Source organism: Nicrophorus vespilloides, unplaced genomic scaffold, assembly GCF_001412225.1.
Source record: "Nicrophorus vespilloides isolate i.1.1-1 unplaced genomic scaffold, Nicve_v1.0, whole genome shotgun sequence".
NCBI lineage: Eukaryota > Metazoa > Arthropoda > Insecta > Coleoptera > Silphidae > Nicrophorus > Nicrophorus vespilloides.
The window spans coordinates 30,994-58,389 of NW_017095640.1; the positions used below are offsets into that span (position 1 = coordinate 30,994).

A 27,396-nucleotide genomic window follows, 5' to 3' on the forward strand; every position below is an offset into this window, starting at 1 on the left:
ATTTTCCGTGGCCACCTTTGTACTATTTATTATTTAAAATAAAAAAGACGAGAGAAAAAAAGCAGCAACAGTAGCAAGTGCTGCGTGCTTGTGCGTTGTTTGTTTCTGCTAGTTTTTTTTTGTTTGTTTTATGCATTTGTTTCTAGGTAGTATTTTGTTTATTTATTTCTCTTTTTTGTTATTTATTCGGTTTTTTTTTGCGTTATTTGAGGGTTGAAAGTGGAAGGATAGTTTCGGTTTTTGGGGGGCGGATGCGCGCAGGTCTTCTCTCTCTCTGTGGGGGTGTGTGTGTATGTGTGATGTGGAGGTAACCGTCGGAGGCGGCGATTTGGTCGTGAGGCGGCAGTTTGCCCCATGATCCGGTCCAAACCACCGCGACTCGCGATCCTCCGCCGCCTCCTGGCGATGTCCGCGCGCAAGTGATCCGCGGTATGGTTGATCCTCTTAAGGTGTTTTGGGTGTTAACCAACAGCACTTACCTAGGTACAGACAATAAATATCCTATATTTTATTTACTTTTCTAAAATTACAAATTGATTTTTTCAATAAATTTTAAGTCTCAAAATTAGTCACAAATATTACGAAATCTATGGTGTTTTTACATTTTTAAATTATGATTAGTTTTGTCTGTATACATTTTTAAAATTATTTTATATAAATTTTATATTTCTGGATGCAATTATTTATTTTTTTTTGATTATATTTTTAGAAATTTTTACCTAATAATTTGTGCAAATAATTGAATTCGAACTTGTTTTTCTTAAGTTGTTTTGTTTTGTTTTCTTTATTATACAATTGCATATAATATTTTTCCAAGGCGAGATTACACTAGATGCAAAGAAAATGAAGACGGTTTTCGGGGGGTCGTTGGGGGTTCGAGTGTGAATAATGCGATGTTCTGGGAATGCTGGTAATGGCAAGTAATAAATATTGCGGAAAATTGCGAAGCAACAACGGTTTATGCAACGCAACGCTCCTGCTTATTTTTCTTGTTGCACAATTTGCGCGAAGTGTGTTAATTGTAACTTAATGTAGAATTGAATATTTACTATTTGCACATTTTGTAAAGAATTCTTAAATGTGAATTTATGAAAATTTAGAAAATAAATCTCAATTTTTAATATATTTTCTGTCTTGATATGGAAAAAAAAGTGCTATTGAATGAATAATATTTTAGAATTTGTTGTTTCTGAAGATTTTAAATAATTATTTACATTTTTTTATTAATTTACTTCACTTTCATTTAAAAAGAATATTGACTTAAAGATTTACGTTTAAATTTACGTTAAATTATGTTTTTTTTTATATAAAATTTAATGTTAATAATTTTAATTTACACTAGAAAAAAACATATTTTATTTTATTTCAAAAATTGAAAATATATATATATTATTTTAATAATTAGCAATTAATTAACTAAATTTTTTTAACTCTTAAATTATATTTCACAGTTGAAACACGAATTAATTAAACATATAAATTGTTAATTAATATATGAAATCTAATAGAAATTTAATTAAAATTTGGTATATTTTATGTAAAATTAAATTTATTTTTTTTTTACACAGAATTTTTTTTAAAGTAATTGTAAAGTTTAGAATCCTTGAATATATTGTCTATTATTTGAACTATTTTAGCTAAAATGTTACCAATTTCATGTATTTTTTATTATATTGTGATAAATTCCTTTTGTGCACGAACAGCAGTATTATTTCATGATATAAAATAGAAATATTCGTCGATATTTTTTGGTATTTTTTTTTTCATTATCAATATAGAAAAATACAATGTATAAATTTACATTCAATAATTTACAAATGGATAAACAAAATGTGCACAATTTAAAGCTAAATTTTATTATAAATACTGCATTTTTTATATATAAATTTTGCATCTAGAAATTTAATATCTCACTGAAACAGAGACATTTTTTATATAAAAAAAAACAAACATTGCTTTGCTCTGCAACACTTTGTTTTATGTAAAAACGTAGTAGTAGTTTATAGAAGTGAAAAAATGAAAAAAAGTCGCAGAGAACACAAAACTTTTAGAAGAATACAACAATATTTGTTTCAAACACTTTTTTCTCAGTAAAATATTTTTTTGAATTTTTGCTGGATTTTCACCCTATATATAATAAATACTTTAATAGTTATAAATATTAAAGTTTTTTTTTCTGTTGCGAATTGCTGAAATAATTCGAATCGAAGAGTTTATTAGGGTATTATATATTTGGGGAAATGCCCCAAATATGTCTTAACATCCACTAGGAATGTCTACAAGTATGCGTTATTATATATTTGCGTTAGGTATGCGATATTTAAATTGGATTTCCGAATGATCGACAAACGTGAAATTACCTTCGGGATTGGGATTGGGATTTCACCCTTCCGTTCGGTAATTGTTCGGTAAAAAAAAATTCCCCCCCCGTTGTATTTTCATCCGAAATAGACCGGTTCTTCTTCGCCTCGAGACCGAGTCCATCTTTTCCGAGCGATAAATTCGGTTTTTCGACGATAACAGCAGCAGAAGGAGAAAATAAGAGAAAAAAAAGTATGAGTTGAATCACTCCACGGCCATTATCATTAATTATTCATACCCTGTTGGGCATTGTTTTCCGCACTAGTTTCCTCTCTCGCATCCTGTGACTATTTTTTTCGTCCTTTTTGCAAGACGTTTTCCGGCACTTTTTCGTCGAATTAAATCATCCGGATTCGGACAATCTGCTCTCTTCGGACACGAACACGAATGCATATAGAACGTTGGAAATTGTTTGGGGCTAATTGTAAGGCACGAAGTTTGAAGGAACAATAGTCATTAACGGTGTGGGGTTGTTCGTGGCCCATTGTAAGTCCGCCTCCGCCCCCATTGCATAACAAGACGATGTTGGGCGGATTTATCCGCCTTCCATCCGCACAACTCTCTCTCTCTGTTGCTCTGCTCTAATCCTTCACCCTTGGAACAATTAATAAATTTAATTAATGTTGCAATCACGATTAATTAATCCATAATTCTCCGATTGATTCGTGAAAGGAATTGAAAACATGCCCAAACTTCCGCATTTCGCAATTAGCGATTTGTTTGTACGCAAATTTCCAATTCAATTATTTCCTTTGAAAATTTACTACATTATATCTTAATTGGATTTATTATCAGTTTTTATTGAATTTCTGTTCTCTTTTATTCTCATTTTCGTAATGATTGCTCTTTTCATAATTATCTAAAATAAATTTTATTGAATATTTTGGTAAATTTTTCAGTAAATATTTGTTGGAATTTATTTGAAATTCATGAAATATATCTATTTAGTTTTGAAGATTGTGATGTTTGTATTTGCTACTCGAATGAACTTGTTCTCTTAAAAACATGTATCACTTGATTCTTCTTGAAACCTCTCACCGATTTCTCACTGTGTGTGTGTCTCTCTTGCTCTATCGTTGTTGTATGGAGAAGACACAATTAAATTTCAGTTTCGAAGCGTGTTTTATCAATTGATGTCGCTGAAGTGTGTCGAGCCGTGTCTCCTCGACATTTAGTTTTAAGGCATTGTTCTCATCTCTCTGACTTCTCTCGCTCTCTATTTCTCTTCTACCACTAGCATCATCATCGTCGCGCTTTCATAACGATCCACCGAATAATTTTGTTGTTGTTGTTGTTGTTTTTTGTTGTTGCTATTACTCTTGCTATGTTGACTGTAAATCCGAATGCGTTATTAATGCGTATTATTTCGCTGCGCGAAATTAATTAATTAATTAATTAAACCGAAAATATTTTCGGTGAGTTATTATTTGTTGTGAGCTGAATTAATTGCGCCCCCCTTTTCGACAGAGGTGCATGCGTGCATGTTTGACGTCCATTTATCTTGCGAACAGTTGGCGATATGTTCATGTTTCATTCAATTAATCTCTAACGCTCACTTCGACAATTTCGGCCCCCAGTTTGTGATCCGGCTTAACGGCAAAACCCTCGATTATTGTCCGAACAGTGTTCGAAAACTGTTTGGATTTTTAGTTAAAACTAGTTTTACAATTTTTGCAGATTATTAAATTAGGTATTTTATCGTAAAATGAATCAATATTCTGTATATATATAAAAAAAAATCGGTAATAACAAAGCAGTAATAATTGCGTAACTTTATTTATGAATCGGATTGAAATATTCATATTTTTGTAATATTTATACTTGAATTATTCATATTTCAATTGAAAACATGAATATTATACTTTTGTGCCCATGATCCACTGGAATTTTATAATAATTTATTAAAGTTTTTGAGAAATTTCGTTTGTGTGAATGATAAAGTTAATATTAAATTTTGTAGTTTTGTCTTACAAAATACGTTTAGATTATGAATTAAATTAATTTTATTTTATGAGACTTGAAGTGCGACATATCTTTTACACATTCTACCAAGTTCCATAAACGTAACAGCCCATCGATTACGTAAGTAAATTCGATCTTCGGAAAACTGAACTCAGTTTCTTTTTCCATTTTTCATCCTCACTTTCCTCAATTACTTCTCATCCATCCATCCTTCGAGTAATTTATGAAACGAATCGGATTTGGTTACGTGGAAAATTAAAAGGAAGTCACTCAATTTGCGCCGCGAAAACTGAACAATGTAAAAACATCATCCCTGTTTATTCTCGTCTCTTTCTCTGTGCATTGGGCGTAAATGAATATTTGGATTTTACGCGTTTAATTTCCGGTCTAACCGGAAGTGTCTCCTTAGCGCAAAAACCCAAAATCTTTAATTTGTTGGATTGTTCTGAGAAAGAAGGAATGCGCTCTTTCTCTTTTTTTTTTGTCTTAGGATGAAAAGGAAAGAAGAGAGAGAGAATCGAGAGGATTTGCAATTGAGTTAAGTTTCGATGTTTTTCAGCGCGGTTTGCCACTCAGGCTTGTATGTGTAACTTTGTTAATTGAGTTCGAAGAAAAGTTCTCGGAAAAACAATTAGGCTTATTAAAAAGTAATTAGATTTACGTTGGAAATTTACGTTTTTAGTGCCTTTTAAACCTTCTAATAAGTTACTTATTCCAATACAATTGAAAAATTGTAAACGTTCATTTTTATTTCTTTCTCAAATCTTGATTCTGTTTTTGATTCTGTGAATAATACAAAGTGTTTATGAATAATATTGACGATTTAAATTTTGCATTTGTAAGCTTTTTAAGTCATAAATATTTGGGAACGTTTCAAAACTCATTCGTGAAGTCATTCAAGTAATAACAGGAGGGTGAGCAATATAAATTTGCTGTACGTTTGAAGTTATTCATGGTGGAGTGTAGTAGTATCAATGATCTTCATAAGCATTCATGTAGAGACGAGCAGGCTCGAGTCAAGACGAAAAGAGATGAAATGCAGTTATTTATGTCTGAAACGAACATCGTACTCGAGCAAGAGGAATCACGTCGAACTGCATGAAGAGTAGAAGATGAAGAACCATTTATCATTTCTTCTCAAATGAAAGATCGCCCCAGCGTTTTCATGAATATTAAAGGTGTTTTTACGGATCAAACTGGAGATAATAATTTTTTGAACGTTTTTTTTTCTATTTTCTATCCTTCTTAACCTCTTTTTTCTCCCCGCTTCGTGCCAAAAAGGATAAACAAGGATTTATGGAAAAATAATTCGCGTGTGCGAAGCTTCATAATTCACGTACATCATCCTATCAGTAGCTTACATATTTTATACGCAATATATACACCTTTTCGCGTCGTACACGAACGTGTATTTTTTTTTATATATGCTTCAACACGCGTCTTGTTGCTCGGATTTTTCCTTTCCTTAGTAATTTTCGCCGTGTCGAAATTGTCGGGGGCTTTTTTTTCCATTCCATTGCGTAAACACTCGCCCTTTTTTTCTCTCTGGGTCGTCGGTAGAAGGGAAAAATTGGTGGAAAGTTTTTGGCACGCGTTTGCGTGCGTCCTGTCTCCAATGTTCGTTCATCTCCGAGGAAAGTGAGGAGAAAAGAAAAACGTATGGAAAATGGAATTTCCTTATTTTCTTCGTGTCTTCTCGCTGCTCACTTTTTGTGGGATGTTCTTGTCGGGGCTTAATTGGAATTTGATTACGTACATTGTTCAGAGCTCAGCTGTACCACAACGTCGATTATTTTAGTATAATTGATGAAATAATTAAGGAAAATAGATTTTCCTCAGATTTGGGTTTCAATTACTCTGCAAAAATCCATTGGATTGACAAAGGGTAATCCCAAACTTATTTCCATAAAATTTTCATCAACACTCGCAAAAATGCGATGATTAGATGTGAATTTTCTTTCAGGATTCAAAGTTAATTGGAGTTAATTTCGCGAATTAAACAGTATATGAGAGTACTTTTTTTTATTTTCTTTTACCCTTATTCAGGCGTCGTTTTTCTTCCTTCGCAGTTTTAGACGGGAAATCCGGGGCGGATGGATTGTGTGCAAATTGCTGCCGGGAACTTTTCGCTCTCATCTCTTCCACTCACACCCCTTCTCCAACCCTTCTCTGGACTGATTAGCATGAGGTGCAGCAGCTAAAGCCCTTCTTCTCTCACTACACATTTTCATCCCTCTCTTACTCATTCTCTTTCCATCTCCTCTCTAGTTATGAGCGTGAAGTTTTGTTTAGACCGAGTCGCATAATAATTCGCAGCATTTAATTGCCGGCGGAAAAATATCGCGTTTATTTTCTATTTTTATTTTTTCATTTTCATTTTCGCACAGTGTATTTCCGCTTCCGGTTTCAGCGGTCCCCGACAACAACAGCGGCAACGGTGGCTCCAGCTTTAATCAGCGATGCTAATTTCGGAACTGCTTTCATATTTCAAATTAAGAATTTAATGCAATTTCGCGCGCCCAAAAACATATAAATTTTATGCGAACTCTCTCACCCACCGTTTGCAACGAGACCTAAAACACACACACAGAATGCAAGCACCGGTGAAAAACTGCAACAACAACAACAACAAACAAAAAAAAAAACGAATTGCGGAAATGGAGCTATGAAATGGGGCTTATTGTGTGCGCTAAACTATGTTTAATTTTACTGCGCTTTTGTATCTTTAGCGTAAAAAAGCTTTTTCTTTGGTTTGAATTATTCTCTAAGCAAGTAGTTTAAAGTACTTGTGGAAAAGCTTCATTTTTTAATTGCCTGCATTTCCTGACACATTCGGTTTAAATTTCGTTAAAAAATATGGAATTTTTAACCATTTCCGGGTTTTCCGGAAGTGATTAAAAAATTAGCTTATTATAAAGAGTAAAAAGAGTAAAATTGAAATTGCACAAGCAGTGACATTTTCCAGAATTCAATTCGGTTTCCGAATTAGGATAATACGTTTCAGCGTACATCAAATTTACTCTTTTTCCTCGTTATTTTCCCTTCCATGCAGATTTCCTCTCTACAATGCATCCATTTTCCCTAGAGTGATTGCGCAATTTACGCGCAGCGCTATACTCCCAGACAGGTGGTAAAAATAGGAGAGAATTTTGCAATTGTGAGAAGAAAATTATTTTCGTTTTTTTTTATACATTCCATTAGAAAGAGTATAAATTGGTGAATAAATAAGCTTGTCACGTATCTGATGATGGATGCACGCGTGGCTTTCGATCCGTGCCCCAAATACTAATTAAATATTAATTCACCATCCCCCTTTCCGATTTAATTGTTATTGCAATACTGATGTTTAACTAACATCGTCGGTGGCTTAATCGTAATTAGGCCTTTTGATCTGCCTCGAACAATGCGGAATCATTATCGAAATTAGAGCGTCGATACCGGTTTTTTTTTCCACTATCGATTCGTTTCTTTTGTAATGTTTTGTCATTGTTACCTGATGTTGTGCGTCGCTTTTGCAGCCGATTCACTCGTCGCATATTGAATGCGAATTCAATTTTGCGGCAACCCTATTCATGTTGCTGGCGCGTTTGATGAAATGAAAAGTTGGAACTTTTGTGAAATATTTTATTAACGTTTTTTAATTGCCTGCATTTCCTAATACATTCGGTTTAAATTTCGTTAAAAAATATGGAATTTTTAACCATTTCCGGGTTTTCCGGAAGTGATTAAAAAATTAGCTTATTATAAAGAGACAACCATTTCTTTAATAATAATTATATTTTTGAAAAATTTAGATCATTATTTATCATATTATATGAAAAATCTTAATTATAAATAAATTTAAAATATTTTTTAATTGTAATTTATATACATTTAAACATATCAAATGAAATTTGTTACACGTTGCAGCTTTCCTTTATGGTTATTATCTGAATCCCAGTAGAAACGTTTCAGTCGTTGAGTTATAATATTGTTATTCAAAAAGTTAACAGCAGTTTTTCTTTGCATTTCCTTGATAAATTTGATTACACTTCCACGGCTTCGTCTAAAACTTCTTGTTGGTAAAACAGTATAGTGCTCAACAATCTTTCCTAGAATTTGCAACCGCTACCTTTCATGTAAATGTTGACTAATTGACCTAAATGATGGTATATTTGCATGAGTTGCATGCTTATTTAGTAATTGAAAATGCGCAGGTGACGTGTCCCATTTGGTCTGTGATTAACAATTAGATGGACGCGAGTCCGGAATTGATTGAATTCGACGTTGCGATTTGCTAATATCGAACTCGGATTATTTCCAATTAGTTTAATTAAAATAGCAATTTCCTCGTTGTCGCGACGAACACGAGAGGGCGCTCGCAGTTCGCGTCCGACTTTTGTCCATTTATGCAACCGATGTCCAGTACCGATAACGAATTTGCGTATGCGTTCGACGACGTTATCAACGGGAAACAATGGAAAACCCATTAAAATTTTAATTTCTCTCCGCTAACAAAAACAAATCCATCCAATTGTTATGCAAAAAAAAAATCGAGATTACCTGAAAAAAAAAAGACTTAAAATACTTTTTATCATTATTATTTTTTCGGTAATGAAATTAATGGGGCGGAAAATATGGACGGCACTTAATTAGTCGGATGCGGAAATCGGATTTTTTTCTTTTTTTGAGGGACGCGACGATCCGGCAACTTTTCTTTAATTACAGCCCGAAGAACTCTTGCAACTGCAATTAACTCAATAAAACTGTTTACTCTGGCAACTAATCATAGAACTTTTGCGCTTTCATGTACAATGGAAAAAACGCGAAGGGATCTATAGGGATATAGAGTAAGGGACAACACAAACAAGCATCATCCGCGGGGTCGAAAAACATGCGATAAGGGATTTATATTCATGACCTCGACCCGTTTCAACCGATTGCCCATTCGAGATTCATTGACTTTGTCTTTTCTTTTACGACCTCCGCCAATAAAAGTAGAGAGAGAGAGAAAAAAAAACTTAATTTACTAGGTACAATGAGCACGAAATCCGCTCCGATGAATCAACTTGATGACGGAAATCCCAGTCCCTAAATCTAGTTGACTTTACTAAATCCCGATCTCCCACGACATTAATAATTGATTATGTTCTGTAAATTCCTTAATTTAAGTGTCTCGTATAAAAGATATAAATTGTAATTGCAAGAATTCTGCTATAATATTTTCCAGAAGTAGAAAATTTTGTTTTTCTTTTTAGATTTCATAATATTAAAAAGACGCCATCTATTGTTATATCTGTAAACAGAGACAGTGATTAATTGTTGGGTCTTAATGAATCGCGTCGGATTTCCACGTAGTTTTATTCAAATTTGCTACGAAACAAAAAATATGACGAAAGAGAGGGAGGAAGAAAAAAATCCTTTCGCCCTGCCAAGATGAATCATAACGTAATAAGTCTATTTGCGATTCAAATGAAATAAATTCCCCCTTTTCGCCTGTGTTATTTCATCTTGCGCGCTTTATATATATATATATATATATATATATATATATTTTTAACTCGAGCTGTGGAAGTGTTGGAAGTAAATGCTTTAATCCCGGACTATACATCAAACTTGAAAGAAAATGGTAAAAACCCTCCTTTAAACCGCGCCTCTCCACTTTTTCTAACCGCAGAGTTCTTCCATCCTTTTTATACATTCCGCCTACTTTCCGTTGTTGTTTTCCTGTTGTGTGTGGGTGTGTGTTTTTTTTTCTTCTTCTTCTCTGGGTTATTTGTGAAATAAATGAATTGAGAGAGAAAGACAAAAGTGTATCAAAAGAGAGAGGATGAAAGATGGATGGACGAAGTTTTTGAATACCGGAGAGCGATTGATGAAACACAACACACATTTCTCGTTTGGTCCTCGTTCGGACACACGAGAGGAGCAGCGCCAGATGCGCCGGACAAATATTAATGGCTCAAGTTGGACGCACGTTTTTGATGAATCAAGAGTGCTTTGCTCCATAAACATCCGACGGACGGAAGTTTGTTGTTCAATTCGAACAGTTTTTCGTTGCTACGATATCGCCCAACTTAATTAAATCCAAAGATTCGGATTAGCGATTTTTATTTTGAGTGTTTTCGGTGAATTTCTCGACAACCCCTAAAGGTAATTAAATCATAGACCACTCGTATGAAAGCTGAATATTTTGTCTTTCCAACAAGCCTACATACATCTTTGTGCTGTCATCGAGTCGCCTGCTATGAGCTGTAGAAATTGAAAAAAAAAACACATAATTAACGTCTTATACATAACAGAGAAATGACGGTTTTCTCGTTTTATTTTGAGTGTTTTCGGTTTTTCGTGAATTTCTGACGGACGGAAGTTTGTTGTTCAATTCGAACAGTTTTTCGGTATCGTTCGCTGCTGCGATATCGCCCAACTTAATTAAATCCGAAGATTCGGATTAGCGATTTGGATGGTAATTCATGAGTGAGTGGAGCGGGAAAAATGTGTATTTTAGAGGAGGGTCGGATTATCAAATTATAGGTTGAAAAGTGGCGGTGGAAGCAGGCAGCGTCTTAACTTTGCAGACTCCTTCTAATATATCGGGAGTGTCTGGCTTAGATAAGGTCAGATTCGAATTACCTCTGGAGTAATGAACAAAAGGCTTGTTTAACCCACTTGCCCTGCTGTTTAGTTCTCTTCCACATCCTCGTCCCCTCTTCTCTTTCGAGACTTTAACCGCTCTCGCCTTATTACCCTGTGACACGCTGAGACTCGATTGTGTGCACGGACTTGTTGTTAACGCTAAACCTAATTTGATTGCATTTAAGAAGAAAACAATTTATTTAATTAGTTTACAATGTCTGTCATTAAATTTAGCAATAGTACTGTAATATTCGTTATTATTAACTTTGCAGCAAATTTAAATGGATTAATAAATCAAGAGTAATAAATTTTAGAATGAAATTTTATTAGTTTCATTTTAAAATAATTTTGATACATTTGCATTTTTAATTTTGAAATTGTTTAATTCGAAAATTGAATATTTTCCGGAAAAACCGGAAGTGTGTGAAATTATTTCCTGTATGTTGCAGAATAAGATAAATATATTGTTGTTGAAAATATTCGTTAAATTCATGTGTTAAATTAAGCAATAGTACTATTATATTCATCATTATTAACTTTGCAGCAAATTTAAATGGAATAATGGATAATTTGAAACAAAAACTTTATACAAATTTTTACAATTTATATTGATTTTAGAATGAAATTTAATTATAATAATGTTGATACATTTGCATATTAATTTTGAAATTGTTTTATTCGAAAATTGAATATTTTCCGGAAAAACCGGAAGTGTGTGAAATGATTTCCCGTATGTTGCAGAATAAGATAAATATATTATTGTTGAAAATATTCGTTAAATTCATGTGTTTTTTTAGGAAGGAAAACTGAAATGCTATTGGCATTTATACAACATTGATGAATTCGCTGATGAGCAAATTGATATTAGAGCGTTAATTGAAGGGAATTGATTCGGAGCGATTGAATTGCGGATACATTTTTAATTGATACTTGTCGCGTGCGGAGCCGCCTATTAAGTCCTGTTTGTTCAATCGCAATACCGAATTCGGTGGGCGGATGGAGGTAATGCAATGCAATGCGGCAGTAGCAGCAGCAGCGGTGTGATGAAGTGGCCGGGGGTGGCTCGCATTTCCAGCCAATTTGCCACCCATTTGTTTACCGTTGCCGACGACACAGGATCGCGCGCGTTTAAGTAGATTATAGCAAAGCTTTCACATAGCGTATACACATCCATATAGATCATATTATATTGTATTACATAATATGGAAGGTTAAATAATGCGGCGGCACCATCCATTAACGGCTCTAATGGAGAGTAATGGAATCAGCATTGTTTGCGTCGAAATGTTGATCGAATTGCAGAGCAAGAAATGCCCCGGACCAATTAAAGTTGTGCGCGCTCGTGATTTCAAACTTGTTCTCGAAGTTCTCTCTTTATCTATCTATATCTCATTCCAACATCCGCCTTTTTTTCTTGCTTGTTTTGTTTCTCTCTCTCAATAAATATATTTCTCTCCCGGAGTTCAGAGTTATTTAGAACGGTAACGGAATTCACGGAGCGGAGCGAAAATATAAATGTAAATCAATCGCGAGAGGGAGAGGATTTCTTTAATTAAAGAAAATTCGCAACAACACTCAAAGTTTTTGTTTAATTGTTAAGCTTGATTTTCCTAAAAAAATTCTTAATAATATACATCTTTGCAGTGTCATCGACATATTTTTCTCGTTTTTATTCAGTTTTTACAGTTTTTCGTGATTTTCTCGACAACCTCTTAAGATAATTACATCATCGACCACTCGTATGAAAGCTGAATATTTTGTCTTTCCAACAAGCCTACTTACATCTTAGTGCTGTCATCGAGTCGCCTGCTATGACCTGTAGAAATTGAAAAAAAACACATACTTAACGTCTTGTACATAACATAGAAATGACGGTTTTCTCGTTTTATTTTGAGTGTTTTCGGTTTTTCGAGAATTTCTCGACAACCCCTAAAGGTAATTAAATCATAGACCACTCGTATGAAAGCTGAAGATCTCACCTTTCCAACGCGCCTACATACATCTTTGTATTATCATCGAGTCGCCTGTTATAAGCTGAAGAACATATTTTTCTCGTTTTTTATTCAATTTTTACAGTTTTTCGTGATTTTCTCGACAAATTCTTAAGATAATTACATCATCAACCACTCGTATGAAAGCTGAATATTTTGTCTTTCCAACAATCCTACATACATCTTCGTGCTGTCATCGAGTCGCCTGCTATGAGCTGTAGAAATTGAAAAAAAAAACACATACTTAACGTCTTATACATAACATAGAAATGACGGTTTTCTCGTTTTATTTTGAGTGTTTTCGGTTTTTCCTGAATTTCTCGACAACCCCTTAAGATAATTATATCATCGAGTCGCCTGCTATGAGTGAATAGGATTTTCTTTTTCAGTTTGCATTTTGTTGCAGTTCGTGAAAATATCGCGGCCATCCTTTGTCCTATATATCGGGTTGGAATGTGTTCATAATCGGAATATTTCATCCGTGAATGCCGCTAATTTCCTAATACCTGCACGAACAGCCCCGAAGGCAGCGTAATATGTAGGTGGGGTTGCTTGCAGAATTGGTTGGTTGTGCTCGAAACTATTAATATTCAAAGCCTTTAACACCGTAATAAACACTAATTGCGAAATGCGTCGACCTATCCTTCCTTCTTTCCTGCCTTCTCCTCTTCCTTTTCCTCCTCCATTTCCTCCACCCTATCCTGAAACTGATTCACGTGTCCTTCTGAACTTTTTAATAAAATCTGATTTATTCAGGGGCTGATCTTGGCCATTAAAAATTGAAAGCCCTCAATCGAAAAGCGCGTCCGTGACGGATGGTTCATCCCCAAGTTTAAATTGCATTTCGCTCACTGCGAAAACGGCGAAACACGATCAAGTAAATGGAAACATTGGTTCAAATTACTTTTTTAATTATTTAGTTTCGTGAATATTATAATTAATGATGATGCTTCCCGCTCAATTGGATCAAAGTTTTGCAATTTACTGATGTAAATAAATAATAAACACTTTCCGGACGAGCGGCTGATATATCCGCCATGTCCTTTACAAACTTTGCAAGGCCGCTGTAGTGGCGAAGTCTATTAAAATCATTAATTTGTTTAAATATGAAATTGATTGGACAAAGGTATAATTTATGGGTGGATGCAATGGGTTTTCATTTTATTAATTAAATTTAAATTATTTGTTGTATATTTGTTGAAATAGAATTGTTCATTAATTTGTTTAATTTTGTGTTATTAAATGGATGAAAGTTATTGCATATGAATTTAATTTCTATAAATTTCACAATAAAATAAAGTCAGTTGAGTGGATTCAATAATGTAGTTTTCGTGTGTTAACTATCGAAATAAAATTGTAGTCTAGTTAATAATGAATGTGGATGAATCCAATTTTACATTCAACTTGTGGGCAACGATGTATAAAAGATACGATTTTGTGTTCATAAACTTGTCCGTCCTTTGTGCTCCCTTAATTAAATAAACGTAATGCATTTGACGTTTTCCGGTTTGTTTGTCGTAAAGTGGAGGAGCGAGCGACTCGACGAGGAATTTGTTGCAAAAATTTATAGACTTTCTTCGTGCTTCATGTCAAGCTGCACTCTGTATTTTTCCCTTCCTTTTCCATCTCTGTCTCTATTTCTGCTTTGCAACAAAGCGTGTCACTTCAGAGGAAAAGAAGTGGAGAGAAGAGCAAGTTTTATCTCCGACATTTACTGGGAAAAAATACTTATCAACGAGTCGACAGTAACCATTTTCTAGGGCAAATAAATACATCCTTTGTGTTCTTTCGCCGACCCATTTTAAAGGGTCCGAAAACCCTAATAGCTATTAGAATTAATTCTGTTTTTTCAGGAGACGCGTGCCCGGAAATGGCATATTCCTACTTCTACCGAATCCTCAATTCTCATCCACGTCCCAATTTGTTTGGATGCAGATTATCTACAACTTTTTTTCCTATTAACGAACTATCATCTACGATCGATGCGTGGCAAAATGCATTCGCGTTTTGCACGACAAAAAAAAATTTGTCCGGAAATAAATCGGTGATCCGGAATCGGACGGCAATTACGAGATGCGCCATTGAAATTGGCATGTGTCAAAGGTCGTGTATTTTTTAACGCTGATGTTCGTTTTTTGATTTGTAATTTCTAGTTGTTTTAATTTTTTTGGTTGTTTCGAAAACGCGTCGCGTTATTTATTCAGCTAATTATGATTGTTATGCGACGATTTCGATGTACATATGCCATTTAGCTAATTGATACAATACGGCACTCGATGTTTCCCGTACGCATTTTTTTTGCGTTTTTTTTTTTGCAGAGCGATAGATTGCGTGATTGAAGCGAGCAATTATTTTTTGAACAAATCCCTCTCTAAAATTTTGTGATTTATTCGTTTAAGCGTATTTTATACACAAACGAATTGCGCAAACAATATAACAAAACTGAAAAAAAATAAAAATTTGGACAACTAAACGACGCACACGCAGCATAACGACATCGAAAAATGTTTATCGTTCGAATTTGCCGCGCTTCATTACTCGTAATCGGATTTTGCGAGCGTAATAAATTTGTCCTGTAATTTCTGCACAGCATTTTCGAATTTGATTTTTGTGAGAGTTTATTATATACGTTTCGGTGCTAATTCATCGATTTCATTTAAAATGTTGATGATGAAAAATGATTAGAATGTACTATAGTATGCACAGTTTCAGTTTTGTATTAATATTCGAAATTTTATTTTTTTCCGGAAAAACCGGAAGTATGTAAAATTTTTACTTTATCGTTTTCTACATATTAGATATGATGTTATAAAGCCATAAAATATGATTAAAATTTGAAACTACTTCAGCTTAAATGTTTCAGATGTATAGAAAGTTTGTTTGCACAGGTTTATTATTCAAATTTGTCGGGTTTCATTACTACTCTGCATCATTATATTACAATTGCAATTTGTCTTAACGTGTATCAGGTGATAAAGTTGGAGCAGGAATATGTTTCGTTACTAATGCAACGATTCAGCACTCCGAATGTCTGTGGAAGATACCATAAAGATATACTCTCGATGCGCATACAAAAGCGTTGAGAGAAATTTACTTTAATTAGATACAAAGATAATTATAATGTGCATTTTCGCTATCGCTCGTAAATTCTCCACACATATTGGACAACCAACAACGAAACAAAACAAAAAAAAAAAGAAGTCAAGTATCGTTTGCTGGATAAAAGTATGTAATATTTCCAGTTGCAATGTTTCTATAAATCACGAAAGCTATAAAACCGGTTTTAAGAACTCCCACGGGTTTGGCCAACTTTCCTTCCGCAAGTTTCGTTCGGAAATACCATACATATCCCCAGCTTAATATTATCAATATTTTTTAACATTTATGAATTCGAATACATCTTCTTTTTTTATTATTATTGTCTAACGACGAACAAAGCGATTCCTTTTTTTTCCCATTTTCTTCTCTGCTCTTCAATATTTAATATATGTATTGACGGATGAAAGGAATATATTATTCCATCTCCAAGAACACTAAATTATTGCAGACAGCTGCCTCCGTTCTCCTTCTTCTTCGCTCGTTCAATGTTATTGGAGACAGTTCGTTTCGTTCCTTTTACTTTCCCCAATTTTTTTTCGCCAGATGCGAATTTTAGCATTTTCCCTTAATATCTGTTCCCAATTCGTTTTCCTGCACTATTAATGAAATACTGGAGATATTGGAGAGATTCATTAACACTTGAAAGGAAAATAAATTGGATTTTTTTATCATTTTCAGATTTGGTATTAATATTTTAAAGTTTAAATTTTTTCCGGAAAAACCGGAAGTATTGTTAAATTTTTATATTTTGTTAAAATATTTAATATTTAATTAAAGAAAACTATATTAAATTTAAACTTGGAATGTTGTATCGTGTATAAAACGAATAAGAATATTGAAATAACTGGAGGGAAATTTAAAATAGGAAAACATAAGTTTCAGAAATAGAATTTTCTGCAGCGATTCGTTTCCTCTTTTATTGGATCGTCGGGGTGAAAGTAAAACATTTCTCTAGCGCAAAAATCCACTTTCTTTAAACAATCTTTACGATTCTTCCCCCCTATTTCATATCGAAATATATATCTATATTTTGTTGCGTACCTATTCTGAATATATTCTTTTCTCTTTTGCCGGTATTGTATTTCCTGACGGTGTTGTATTTTGCGCCCTCACAAAAGGAAAAAATTGATGATATGCGTGCGTGTGTGTAAAGATATAATAGAATTTTCCCCCCGATGTATCCTTATTGATTCCATATGACTTGCAATAAATTCCGTTTGGTGGGTTATAAGGATGGGCCTGATCGATATTATTATTATATCAATACCCCCTATTGACTTAATACCCGTTATATATTTATTTTCATCTTTTTTTTCCCTCTCGGTGATTTTAATTAAATGATATATATTTGCTCTGGTCATCAGCCAAATATTTCCGAAGATGTCGAGCGAAAAGAGATATGGTCTGAGTAGATTAGCTTCGCCTCGTGAGAGTGCATGAATAATTTTTCGCTCACTCTATTTAATGGGACTTGTTTCGTCTTTTCGCTTTAGTTTTTTTTATCTTATTCATTCAACGACGTTTCGTAATTTATATATGGTTGAAGCGTTTTTCCTTGTTTCGTCTCTCGTTTCGTGCGGTGAAATCCAACAAGTTCGTCGTAATTTTGTATAGTGATAACCTATTTATTTATTTATCATAATTACACATCGGTCCGAAACTTGACTTTTGGGGGAGGCTGCGGGTAACGAAGTTGGCGCGAAAGTTGCGTTCGTGCTATTAATTAAAATTGCATTTCGTCGTCCTTTCTCCTTCTTCCGCCTCCAGCAGATTTTCGAAACGCGGTTTGATAACACACACACAGAGATATAAGAGCAAATAGAGAGAGATGGAGAGATGAAAGAGAAAGAGAGAATTTCTCCCAACGGATGTTTGGGGTCTGGAGCATCTTTCACTGCGTCAGAGAGGAGGACATAATTTAACCGACTTTTGTTTGAGTTGTGCGCTCCTCCGTATGTCCGACACGGGGGCCCTTTTGTCCCTAAACCAACATAACATCAGGAGCAGCGCACACATGAAGCTTTCTCTCTCTTTCACTCCAACTATATATCTCATCAGACCCTTTTGGGGTTGTGGAAACATTGGAGATATCGCCGTTGCAAAGCGTTTTCTGCAACCAAACCAAAAACGAAACAAAGAGAGGGGTGGTGGAAAAACGTCGGTATTTTGTGTACTTTCGCATTAATTTTAGGGCTCCCCATTGTGCTCTGCGGTTCTCCGTGCACCGAAGCAACGTTATGAGGAACGCGCAACAAGAATCGAGTAACCGCCAGGAATTCGCATTATTCGCGAGCCTCTAAATTTAATTTGCTCGCGCCTCACACTCTCCTCTCTCTTTCCCTTTATTACTTTTTCAACTGCGTCTCGCTCCTTACAATATCCAGCTTAATTGTAAGCACACATTACGTCTTTATGCGCTTCTCCTTCTATCCATTAACTCCATTCATTTGCATGTTTCCAACAATAACATTTTGCAACTTTTTTACAACAATAATTTAACAATTTTTTTTTTCATACATTATAAAAAGGATAATAATTGAAAGCACAATGTATAAAACATTGAAATGGGGAAAACCAAGGACAGTGGGTTAATTTTCCTATTACTTGAAACGATTTCATAACAAATATGAGACGATTTGTATTAAAGTTAGAGAAATTTGTAACTTTCATTGCGATAATAATTGCGTAATGGCTTTGCACAAATTGGGATACTTAATTCGCGAATTCAAGTAATGAACGGAGGAAAAAAAATAGAAAGAAATTGATGGAGGGGTGAACGTATACACCGAAAGAGATATAAATTCCGCGACGTTTTCGTTGAGTAATTAAGAGGCAATTAATTTGAGCGATTCTTAAAATTAATCGAAGAAGGAAAGATTTTTCTCGCGTCGTTCGCATTTCTGAGTCTTTCTGGCGCCGGCAATTAATCAGGACGAGTAATAAACGAATGGGGGGGGGGAAGTCAGTTAAAATGTGCGATTGGGGTTGGTTTTCTCACTTGTGACCATTAATTTCTCTCGTTTTGACAAACGCGCGCGCGATATTTGCATTTTATCTTCCGCTTCCGGAATTAAGACCTTCTTCCTTCCGTCTCTGCTCTCGTACCGAATGTGTGTGCTTGCTCTGCGGAAATATTGCACTTTAAAAGGATTCGATCGCTAAGAGGCTTTTGTCACGTATTCCTACCGCTTCCTTTCTCCGCGAGGCAAATGCATTTCGTTCCTTAACATAAATAACGCCAATAATAGAAGGGAATTTCGGGGTCGAGGCGAGTAATCAAACTTACCGAAACTTACGCCCCCGCTTTTACGACGCAGCAGTAAAAACAACCCCTCCGGTGGTGTATCTATCTGTCTGGATGTATTTGTATTTGTCTTTCTGTGTGTTTGAGTACGACGCGGAGAGACTTTCCCCAATTTCACCGCAATCCTACCAAGCGTGGGTGGCATAATATGTGTGTGTGTGTTCTTCAGTGTCTTTTGTATCGTTTTTTTTTGTTCCCGGCTTGCGAATCGACTGTTTAAGTCCGAACGATCCCTTTTCTTCCCTCGACTTGCATTTTTTTTTCTCGTCTTTTATTCGCTTTGTCCCGTCTCCGATTCAGGATTGACACTGTTTAGGGAGTGTTTGGGATTATCTGCGCTCGCATTAAATCACAGATTACGATGGGCACGAAACAATGGGTCACATCTCCCACACGCGGCCGCAAATCCAGATTAAAATCACACTGCATTGAAACACCAACGTCCCTATTAATAATGATGCACAATCTCTCGTGAGTCTCTCGTCATTAATTGTGCTTCGATGATTTTTTAATATCTATCGCACGCAGTTGATACAAAAGCCCTTGAAGTTTGGTGTGTTTTTTTGAGCAAAGGAAATCGCTTAATTTGTTTGGAGGACTTCTGAAATGCTTGCTTAGTGGAATTCATAATGAATAGCCTCAAAGTTTGCCCAATTTTCCCACTGCCGGACTCTCTGAAACTAACTTGCCAATTCGGAACACCGAAATCGCTTGCTGCTGTAACATTTGATGAAGTGACAAAGTCCTTAACGACTATGCAATTTCTGTTGCGGAAGAAAATCCTTGATTTGATACATTGTTTTATTGATGAAATGTTTTTACTACAATAACATTTTTACAGACTTAATTACAAAATCAAGTTTTAACGCTTGAATACTGAAATATGAGACAATACTTTCAACTTCTATGATAAAAAAATTGTAGTAGAGTAGAAATAATACCATTATTCAAAAGTGTTTCACCATTTTTCTTGAAACTATTCATTTTTCATAATATAATAATAAAATGTAAATAAGTGTAAATAAGTGTAAATTACTATTCTCGTTTTTGTTATTATAGTTGTTTTTTTTGGTTTGTTTATTTTCGCGGAGCTCGAAATGAATTTTGGATGTGTCGTGTATAAAGTATGCAGATCGCAGCTTGAAAACATCGTTAATCACAACTAAAAATGTTGAATTAGCATGGGCCCATGCTCGTCTCCCTCCTCTGGTACAAAGAAACGTGATTTATGGAGCGTAACTGAATTTAAAGTGCATGACATTAAAAGGACTTTCTGGTCGCGCAATCATCATTTGAAGCCAGCCGCTATTTCGACGTTTCCCATTGTTTTTCTATACTTGTAAAATGGAACAGATTTTTTTTATTCTGTTTGCAAGAATAGTTCTTTTGTATTCAAATGTTTCTAAATGAGTTTTAGTAGATTTACCAAATGATCATTTCAATTCTTTTAAGATTTATCCTTAACGTCTTTCCTCGTCATCACCTAAATGATGTGTGTTTCCTGAAGCGGGATTTTCCAATTTGCTTGCGGAAAATTAATAAATTTTGTAAGTTTTCTGATTTACAGCCGCAATACATCCATCCATGTGCCTCCATTCATTTGGAAGAAAAATTGGCGCATCGGCTCCGTCCGTATAATAATTTATAATACGGATGGATAAAACTTATGAATTATTTTATCGCGGTGCAACTGCTGAACTTTGGGCCATATTTTAAATCCTAAACATATAAAACGCACCCCATAAATTGCGATGCGGGAGTAAAGAGAGAAATGAAATAAAGAAAAAAATAAACAACAACAGAAACCGTTGGAACTTTTCCCGTTGCTCATTCGAAAACAACAAAAATAATTAACAAATAAAATGAAAATAGAAAATAACAACTGTGATTCGGGTGACGCGAATCGTTAATTAGTTGAATAAATATCGTGTTCCAATTGCGTCGGTATTCCAATTGCGTTGTTATTAAAATAATTATATTGTTTGGTGTACATGCAGAGAGGAGAGACTAATTAAATGCCGCTCTCGTAACTACCAGATAACATAATGTAAAGTCAACAGAAAATATGCGGTTATATGTATTATGACGTTGTATGTTTTGGTTGTGTGATGCGAGTTTTGGCGCGGGAAGTGCGTGTATTTCATGTCCTCTGTGCGCTCACCTGGATAACGTGAATCCGCTGCAAAATGTCGCCCCCCTAATTATTTCAACTAAATTTCCCTATTGTTATTCTCATAAACTACATTTTATTAAATTACTCTAAAACCACGTATTACCACTAATTACATCTATTAATACTCTAATTAAAGCTAAAACTATGAGCTTTAAAAAGCAGTGTTTTTACATTTTATCGTATTACTCGACAAATTTAGTAACTTTACCTTTATTCGTATTACGCAACAACTAAGTATGCTAAATATAATTATAAATATTCTAATTACAGTGAAAGTTATAAGCTTTAATGTGCTTACACTGCTAAATTTCTGTGCACTACAGATTTCCCGTAATAAGCTGTCAAAGTTGAATAGAAAAAGTTGTGAAACTTGAAAGACCTGCACTAAATAGTTTTTTGATGCGTCGTTATAATGAAAACGTGTTATTCTATAAATTTTCGTTGAACATAATTGCGTGTAAATCGAAAACGTTGAATTTTATTATTCAGTCGGGTGAAAAGCGACAAAAAAAATATAATAATAAAACCGTCGAACGCACGATTTTTTTTTGGTGTTGTTGCTGTTGTTAATGCATGAATTTTCGTTACGGTAATAATTATTTTTTGTGACAGCTGTCAATTCGCGCAGCGAAATAAATAAAACGCGCGTATAATGAAAAATAGCGAATCAACAAAAAACAAAAAAAAAGTAAATATAAAATTGAGCGTTTGTCGGACACTTAATTATTCCCGTGTCGATTTAGTTTCCGGGTTGTTGAAATAATTTCGCGATGAAAGTGTTTTTCGCAGCGGTCGCGCATTAAAATTGCATGATCGAGTATTGATGGTTTTCCATTAATAAATACGCAAACACACATATACGTGTATTTATGCAACATATATATATATATAGGAAGGGTTGCATGAATCGGGGGTGGCGGCGGTTGTGGAAATTGCATTTGTTTATCGATTCGATTGTTTCCCACTGTGAACGTCGCGTGTTCTGGGCGGAAATTATTTATGCGGATTAATGGTCGCCTTATGATTAAGTCACCTGACCCGAATAGTGGTGAATTATGCAGGACAATTTTCGCAGCTGCTGCTGCTACTGCCTCACCTATCCTGGGATGGACACGTTCCACTTGCGCACTTTTATTGCGGATAAATCCAATTTTATATAGAGCTGAAAAACTGTAAAAGTATGCTCGCAATATCCGCGATGGATATACGATGCACACGTGTAGCGTTCGACCATTAAATATTCATCGTTGACAGATGTCGAATTGGTTCGGTTTTCGGTGCACTGGCTGAAGTTAAGTCGTCGCATCGGACGGTCGCATTTTTAAAGTTCACGTGTGTCAATATTTCGGGGTATGAAATATGTAAATCGTGTGCGCCCTTTGAACTCGGCCGCAATCCACGAGTTTTGTTTTGTAAATGAAAATCGGGTCAGCTGGGAACGATTTATGCTGTGCTCTCTGCACTATGTTAAAGCCGCCGCTTCGAGAGCAAACTTTGGACGAAAATCGCGTTCGAAAACACCGACGATTGCCAAAAACCTGCAGCTACCTTGACTTAATTAAATCCTATCCCAAATTTAATCCTCAGCAAAAGACTGACGCTATTCGGTTTTATATATATTTCTTTCGAATTGAAACGAAATATGCATAAACATTTGCATACGGCAACGAAGAAAACTCAATTACAACTGACGCCATCTATTAACTTGCATGAAATTAATACACGACGAAAAGAATAATTTATTTTTATATTTAGAGAATTCTATGTCATCTAGAGATTTCTCTACAATTTTTATTCATTGAAAAACTTTAATATTTTGATTTAATTATATAAATGAATGAAAATAACGCCATCTATAATTGATATAGTTACTTAATTAAATTAGTTTTCTTATATAACTTTAGTAAAATAATTGATTTTTTTGAGACAAGTTTATTTAAATTTAAGTTTAGCTATGGTTTTGATATTTACTAAACTAAAACTGTAAATATTTGTATATAAAATGTATAGTCTTAATGACTAGTTTGACACAGTTTTCTAAGTAATTGTTGAAGTTACTTGGTAAATATGTGGGGTAATCGATAACTTTCATATTTGCTCATTGAATAATAATCGGAAAATAAGTCTTCTTCATCAGCACTTATCGATATTGCTGAAATTGTGAGTGAGCGCGCTTTCATAACTTTTAAGCGGATCGACTTTCCTAATCCTATAATTGCACTCGTCGAGTTGATGTGTGTAAGAGAATAAAAGAGAATTATAGAAGGATTAATTTGCGAAGGAGATAAAATTTTCTGTGTAAATATGATCGGCGTGCATCCATGGATGTAAAGCGAAGTGGCACGAGCAGAGAAGAGAAGAGGCTTTGAGAGGAGGAAGAGCTGCCTCTTCAGATTTCGCGAGCTTTGATGCATGTTTAATGCCGTGCCTAAAGGTTATCGATTCCGTGGGCGTAACGTGTTACGCAAATAAGTCGATGATTAATCATGCAGAGCAGAGCAGAGCGGACGGCAGATGAGAATGGTTTGGTGGTACTCCCATTCCCATTCCCAAACTGAGTGCAGATCCTCTTCTCATCCCACAACATGCAGCACCATCACCACCGAACTCCTCCGCCACTCCTCGTCATCCAAAATATCTGGCTTTAATTGAAATTCATTGCACGGAAACCCCCAATGTCTGATACAACCAATTAACTGTTTGGCTGCATTCAATTTAATGATGATGATGATGATGATGACGAGGGAACGACGATGATAATGATGATATTCTAGTGCAGCGGACAACATCGTCGTGACTATATATTTGCTGTCCCATTAGGACCCAATTTTAATAGAGAAATCCGCACAATCGGCGAAACACACACATTCACTGCTCCATTATTATATCGAAGGCCAATTCCTTCCCTATATTTCTCTTTTGCTACTTTCTTATATGATCACCAGTTTCTGTAGGTTAGTCGATGTTAGCCATGTATATAATGGAAAAGAGAAAGGGAGATTCTTGCTGAGATAATTAACTTTAGGTCGTTGCTCTTCTCCTATAATTGGAAATAAAAACAAATCTCTATATCCTTGGAATTTTATTTTGTTTTGTACTTAGATAAATTTAGAAATAATTGTGTTTTTTTTATTCACAAATTAAAGAAATTTTGACTTCAATATTGAAATTAACGTTTGCATTTCAATGAATAATTTAGAGAGAAAAATTTAGGTTAATTTTCCAAACAAATAAATAAAATATCAAGATTCTATTTATACTAAAATGGAGAAATAAATTGGTTTAGTCTACTTTTTGTTAATTTATGTTATCAACTTTAATTTCTTCTAATTTCAATGAATTTTCTATTTATTGTCTAAAATGAAACTGTAATTTAATTGAAACGAAAGTGAGTTTTAATATTAGAAATTCGATTTACTCTACTTAAGGACTTTCATTGCCTCAATTTCTGGCGCCTTGAAGATGTAAAGTAAAACTGTAATTTGAAGGAAAACAGCCCTCGAGTGCGGAATTGGAGATGTTCGCAATTATTTTTGCACCGTTCGGTGTAAAAAAAAAATATCTTCCAACTTGTTTAGTTTTCCACTCTTTATTTTATTTTTTTGTATGCGGGTCGATGTACGTGGCTTTCTGACCTTTTTTTTTCCTGTCGAACGTAAAAAGGGCGCTGCTTCAAGCGAAGAAGTAAAAAAAAAAAACGCGGAGAAGACCAGACTCGAAGGGCAATTTCGCTTTTGTCTTTCCCTTTTCCACACGCAACTCGAAGGGAGAAAAAAAAGAAGGGAAAGGAGATGGAGTTTTCCCCCCAAAAGGCTCCAGGATAATTAAACACGCAGAAAATTTCCAAGCTATTAAACTTTCGGCTATGCTAGTTGTTGTTGTTGTTTGTGTGTTTTCTTCACGACAGTCTCTCAAAAATAAAATTATATTTAGATGTATGCGAATGAATTGCTGCAGAGTTGAGATATAAATTAAAATTTTGCATATTTTATATTCCGACTGATGAATTATATTTTGTAGGACGATTAAATATGAATTTCGTTAACATATAAATATGTATAATTTGCGACACAAACCAAAACTGCGCCAATTTTCGCGCTGCTCGGGGATTTAACCGAAGTCGACAATTTCTGGCTTATTAATATTCTCGCGGAACTCTTGCAGCAAACTATACAGCGCCGGTATTATGTAAATAGTTTTAATAAGGGAAGGAAAGTCTGTTAGTATTGTTACATGAAATAACCATAATTCAGCAATTATTTCATAGATGAAAGAACAAAACAATTAACCAATATTTGCTTCAAAGTGTCGAAATCTCTTCTCTAAATAATAAAAAAAAACCATTATTTCATCAATATTCATTAGGAAAATATTAGTTCTCAAAATTGTGTTGAATAAAATGAAATATTCTAAAATCTATTTTTTTTTCTTTTGCAGTGACAAAATTCATCCGTATTGGAATTGCCGACAAGAATGACAACCCGCCGTACTTCGATAAGGCTCTGTACGAGGCGGAGGTCGACGAGAATGAAGACATCCAGCATACGGTGCTCACGGTCACCGCCAAAGATCACGATGAATGTAAGTACTTTCTTCCATTCTATCTTTACACGATTGATTCAAAATCCATTTGTCCTCCTCGTGTATACTGTTATTTTTTTTTTATTTCACTCGAATCCCGGATAATCCCAGTAATTCAATTCCGAGGTGAAACTTTCATTTTAAACGTTACGTCGTCTTACCCGAGATAAACTTCACTCAAGATTATAGTGGTGATCAATGCGAACTCAATTTACAATCTAAACGATTTACAATGCAACATTCATACAAAAAAAGATTTATTGTTTTCAATTGATTCATTAGTACTTCAATTTTCAACTGTAACAAAAGCGCGCAAGACAAAAGAGCGCAGTAACAAAAGCGCTCAGTATCAAATCTTAAACAAATTTAGTATTTGTTTTTTCTATGAAATTGTGTTGAAAGCGATCCATTGAATTTAGTTAAAATGTTCGCTTTTATATAATGGCTATAATTAAATATTCATTCTTTGGCCAATTTCCTCCAATTTTCCTATAAATTAGTTGTACAAGAAGTAATAGTAATATTGTTTTTATGAAAACTTGATAATTTTTCGTTTTGTCATATAAGAAGTGTTATTATTTAGATTTGTCGCAATTTTCTTGCAATTGAGGTTATGTTAGTTTTCATTTAAGAAACTTGTAGTTTAGATCATCTAATTTTATTATGATGTAAAAATTATTATTTGGTCAAGTTCAAGAATCTAGAAAATTATATGAAAAATCGCATTTTGTACGCGATTAAAATTTACAAAATTTCAATTGTTTCCTTATAAAATTCATAAAAGATTAAAGAAAATCTCAAAATTGTATAGTAACGTTTTTTTTATATATTTTGTGAATACAAATTTGTGAGTAAATATGGTTCAATTCGAACGCGATTGTGATTTGGCCTCATTAAATTAATAATAACATTATAATAATTGATTCATTAGTACTTCAATTTTCAAATACAATAAAAGCGCGCAAGACAAAAGAGCGCAGTAACAAAAGCGCTCAGTATCAAATCTTAAACAAATTTAGTGTTTGTTTTTTCTTTGAAATTGTGTTGAAAGTGATCCATTATTTTCCTGAATATGCATTCTACTATTATTTTTATTTTCTGCGAAGAGTTATGTAAGTTTTCGTAGAATCAGCAGTTTCATATCTCCCGTTAATACACCGAGTGTAATCGCTTCTGCATTCCCTGCAAACGTTCCGTCTACTGTTTCCCATCTAATAGAGTTTATTGATTCCGTCTCAGATGTTGCACTTTCCTTCCACTTCCTCGTTCAACACTCTTGTGTGTGTGTGCGAAGTTGAGGAATAAAAAGG

At 34.4% G+C, this 27,396-nt stretch overlaps 1 protein-coding gene across 1 annotated transcript in view; it reads left to right on the forward strand.

The window, feature by feature from the left end:
• The first annotated feature begins 349 nt into the window (after positions 1-349).
• LOC108558653 (neural-cadherin) overlaps positions 350-27,396 on the forward strand; it is a 50,346-nt gene continuing 23,299 nt past the window's right edge. Inside the window, exons 1-2 of the mRNA XM_017915642.1 lie at positions 350-483; positions 25,943-26,086. Of these exons, the coding sequence (XP_017771131.1) occupies positions 432-483; positions 25,943-26,086 (196 nt within the window). The 5' untranslated portion in view covers positions 350-431. The remainder of the gene's footprint in view (positions 484-25,942; positions 26,087-27,396) is intronic.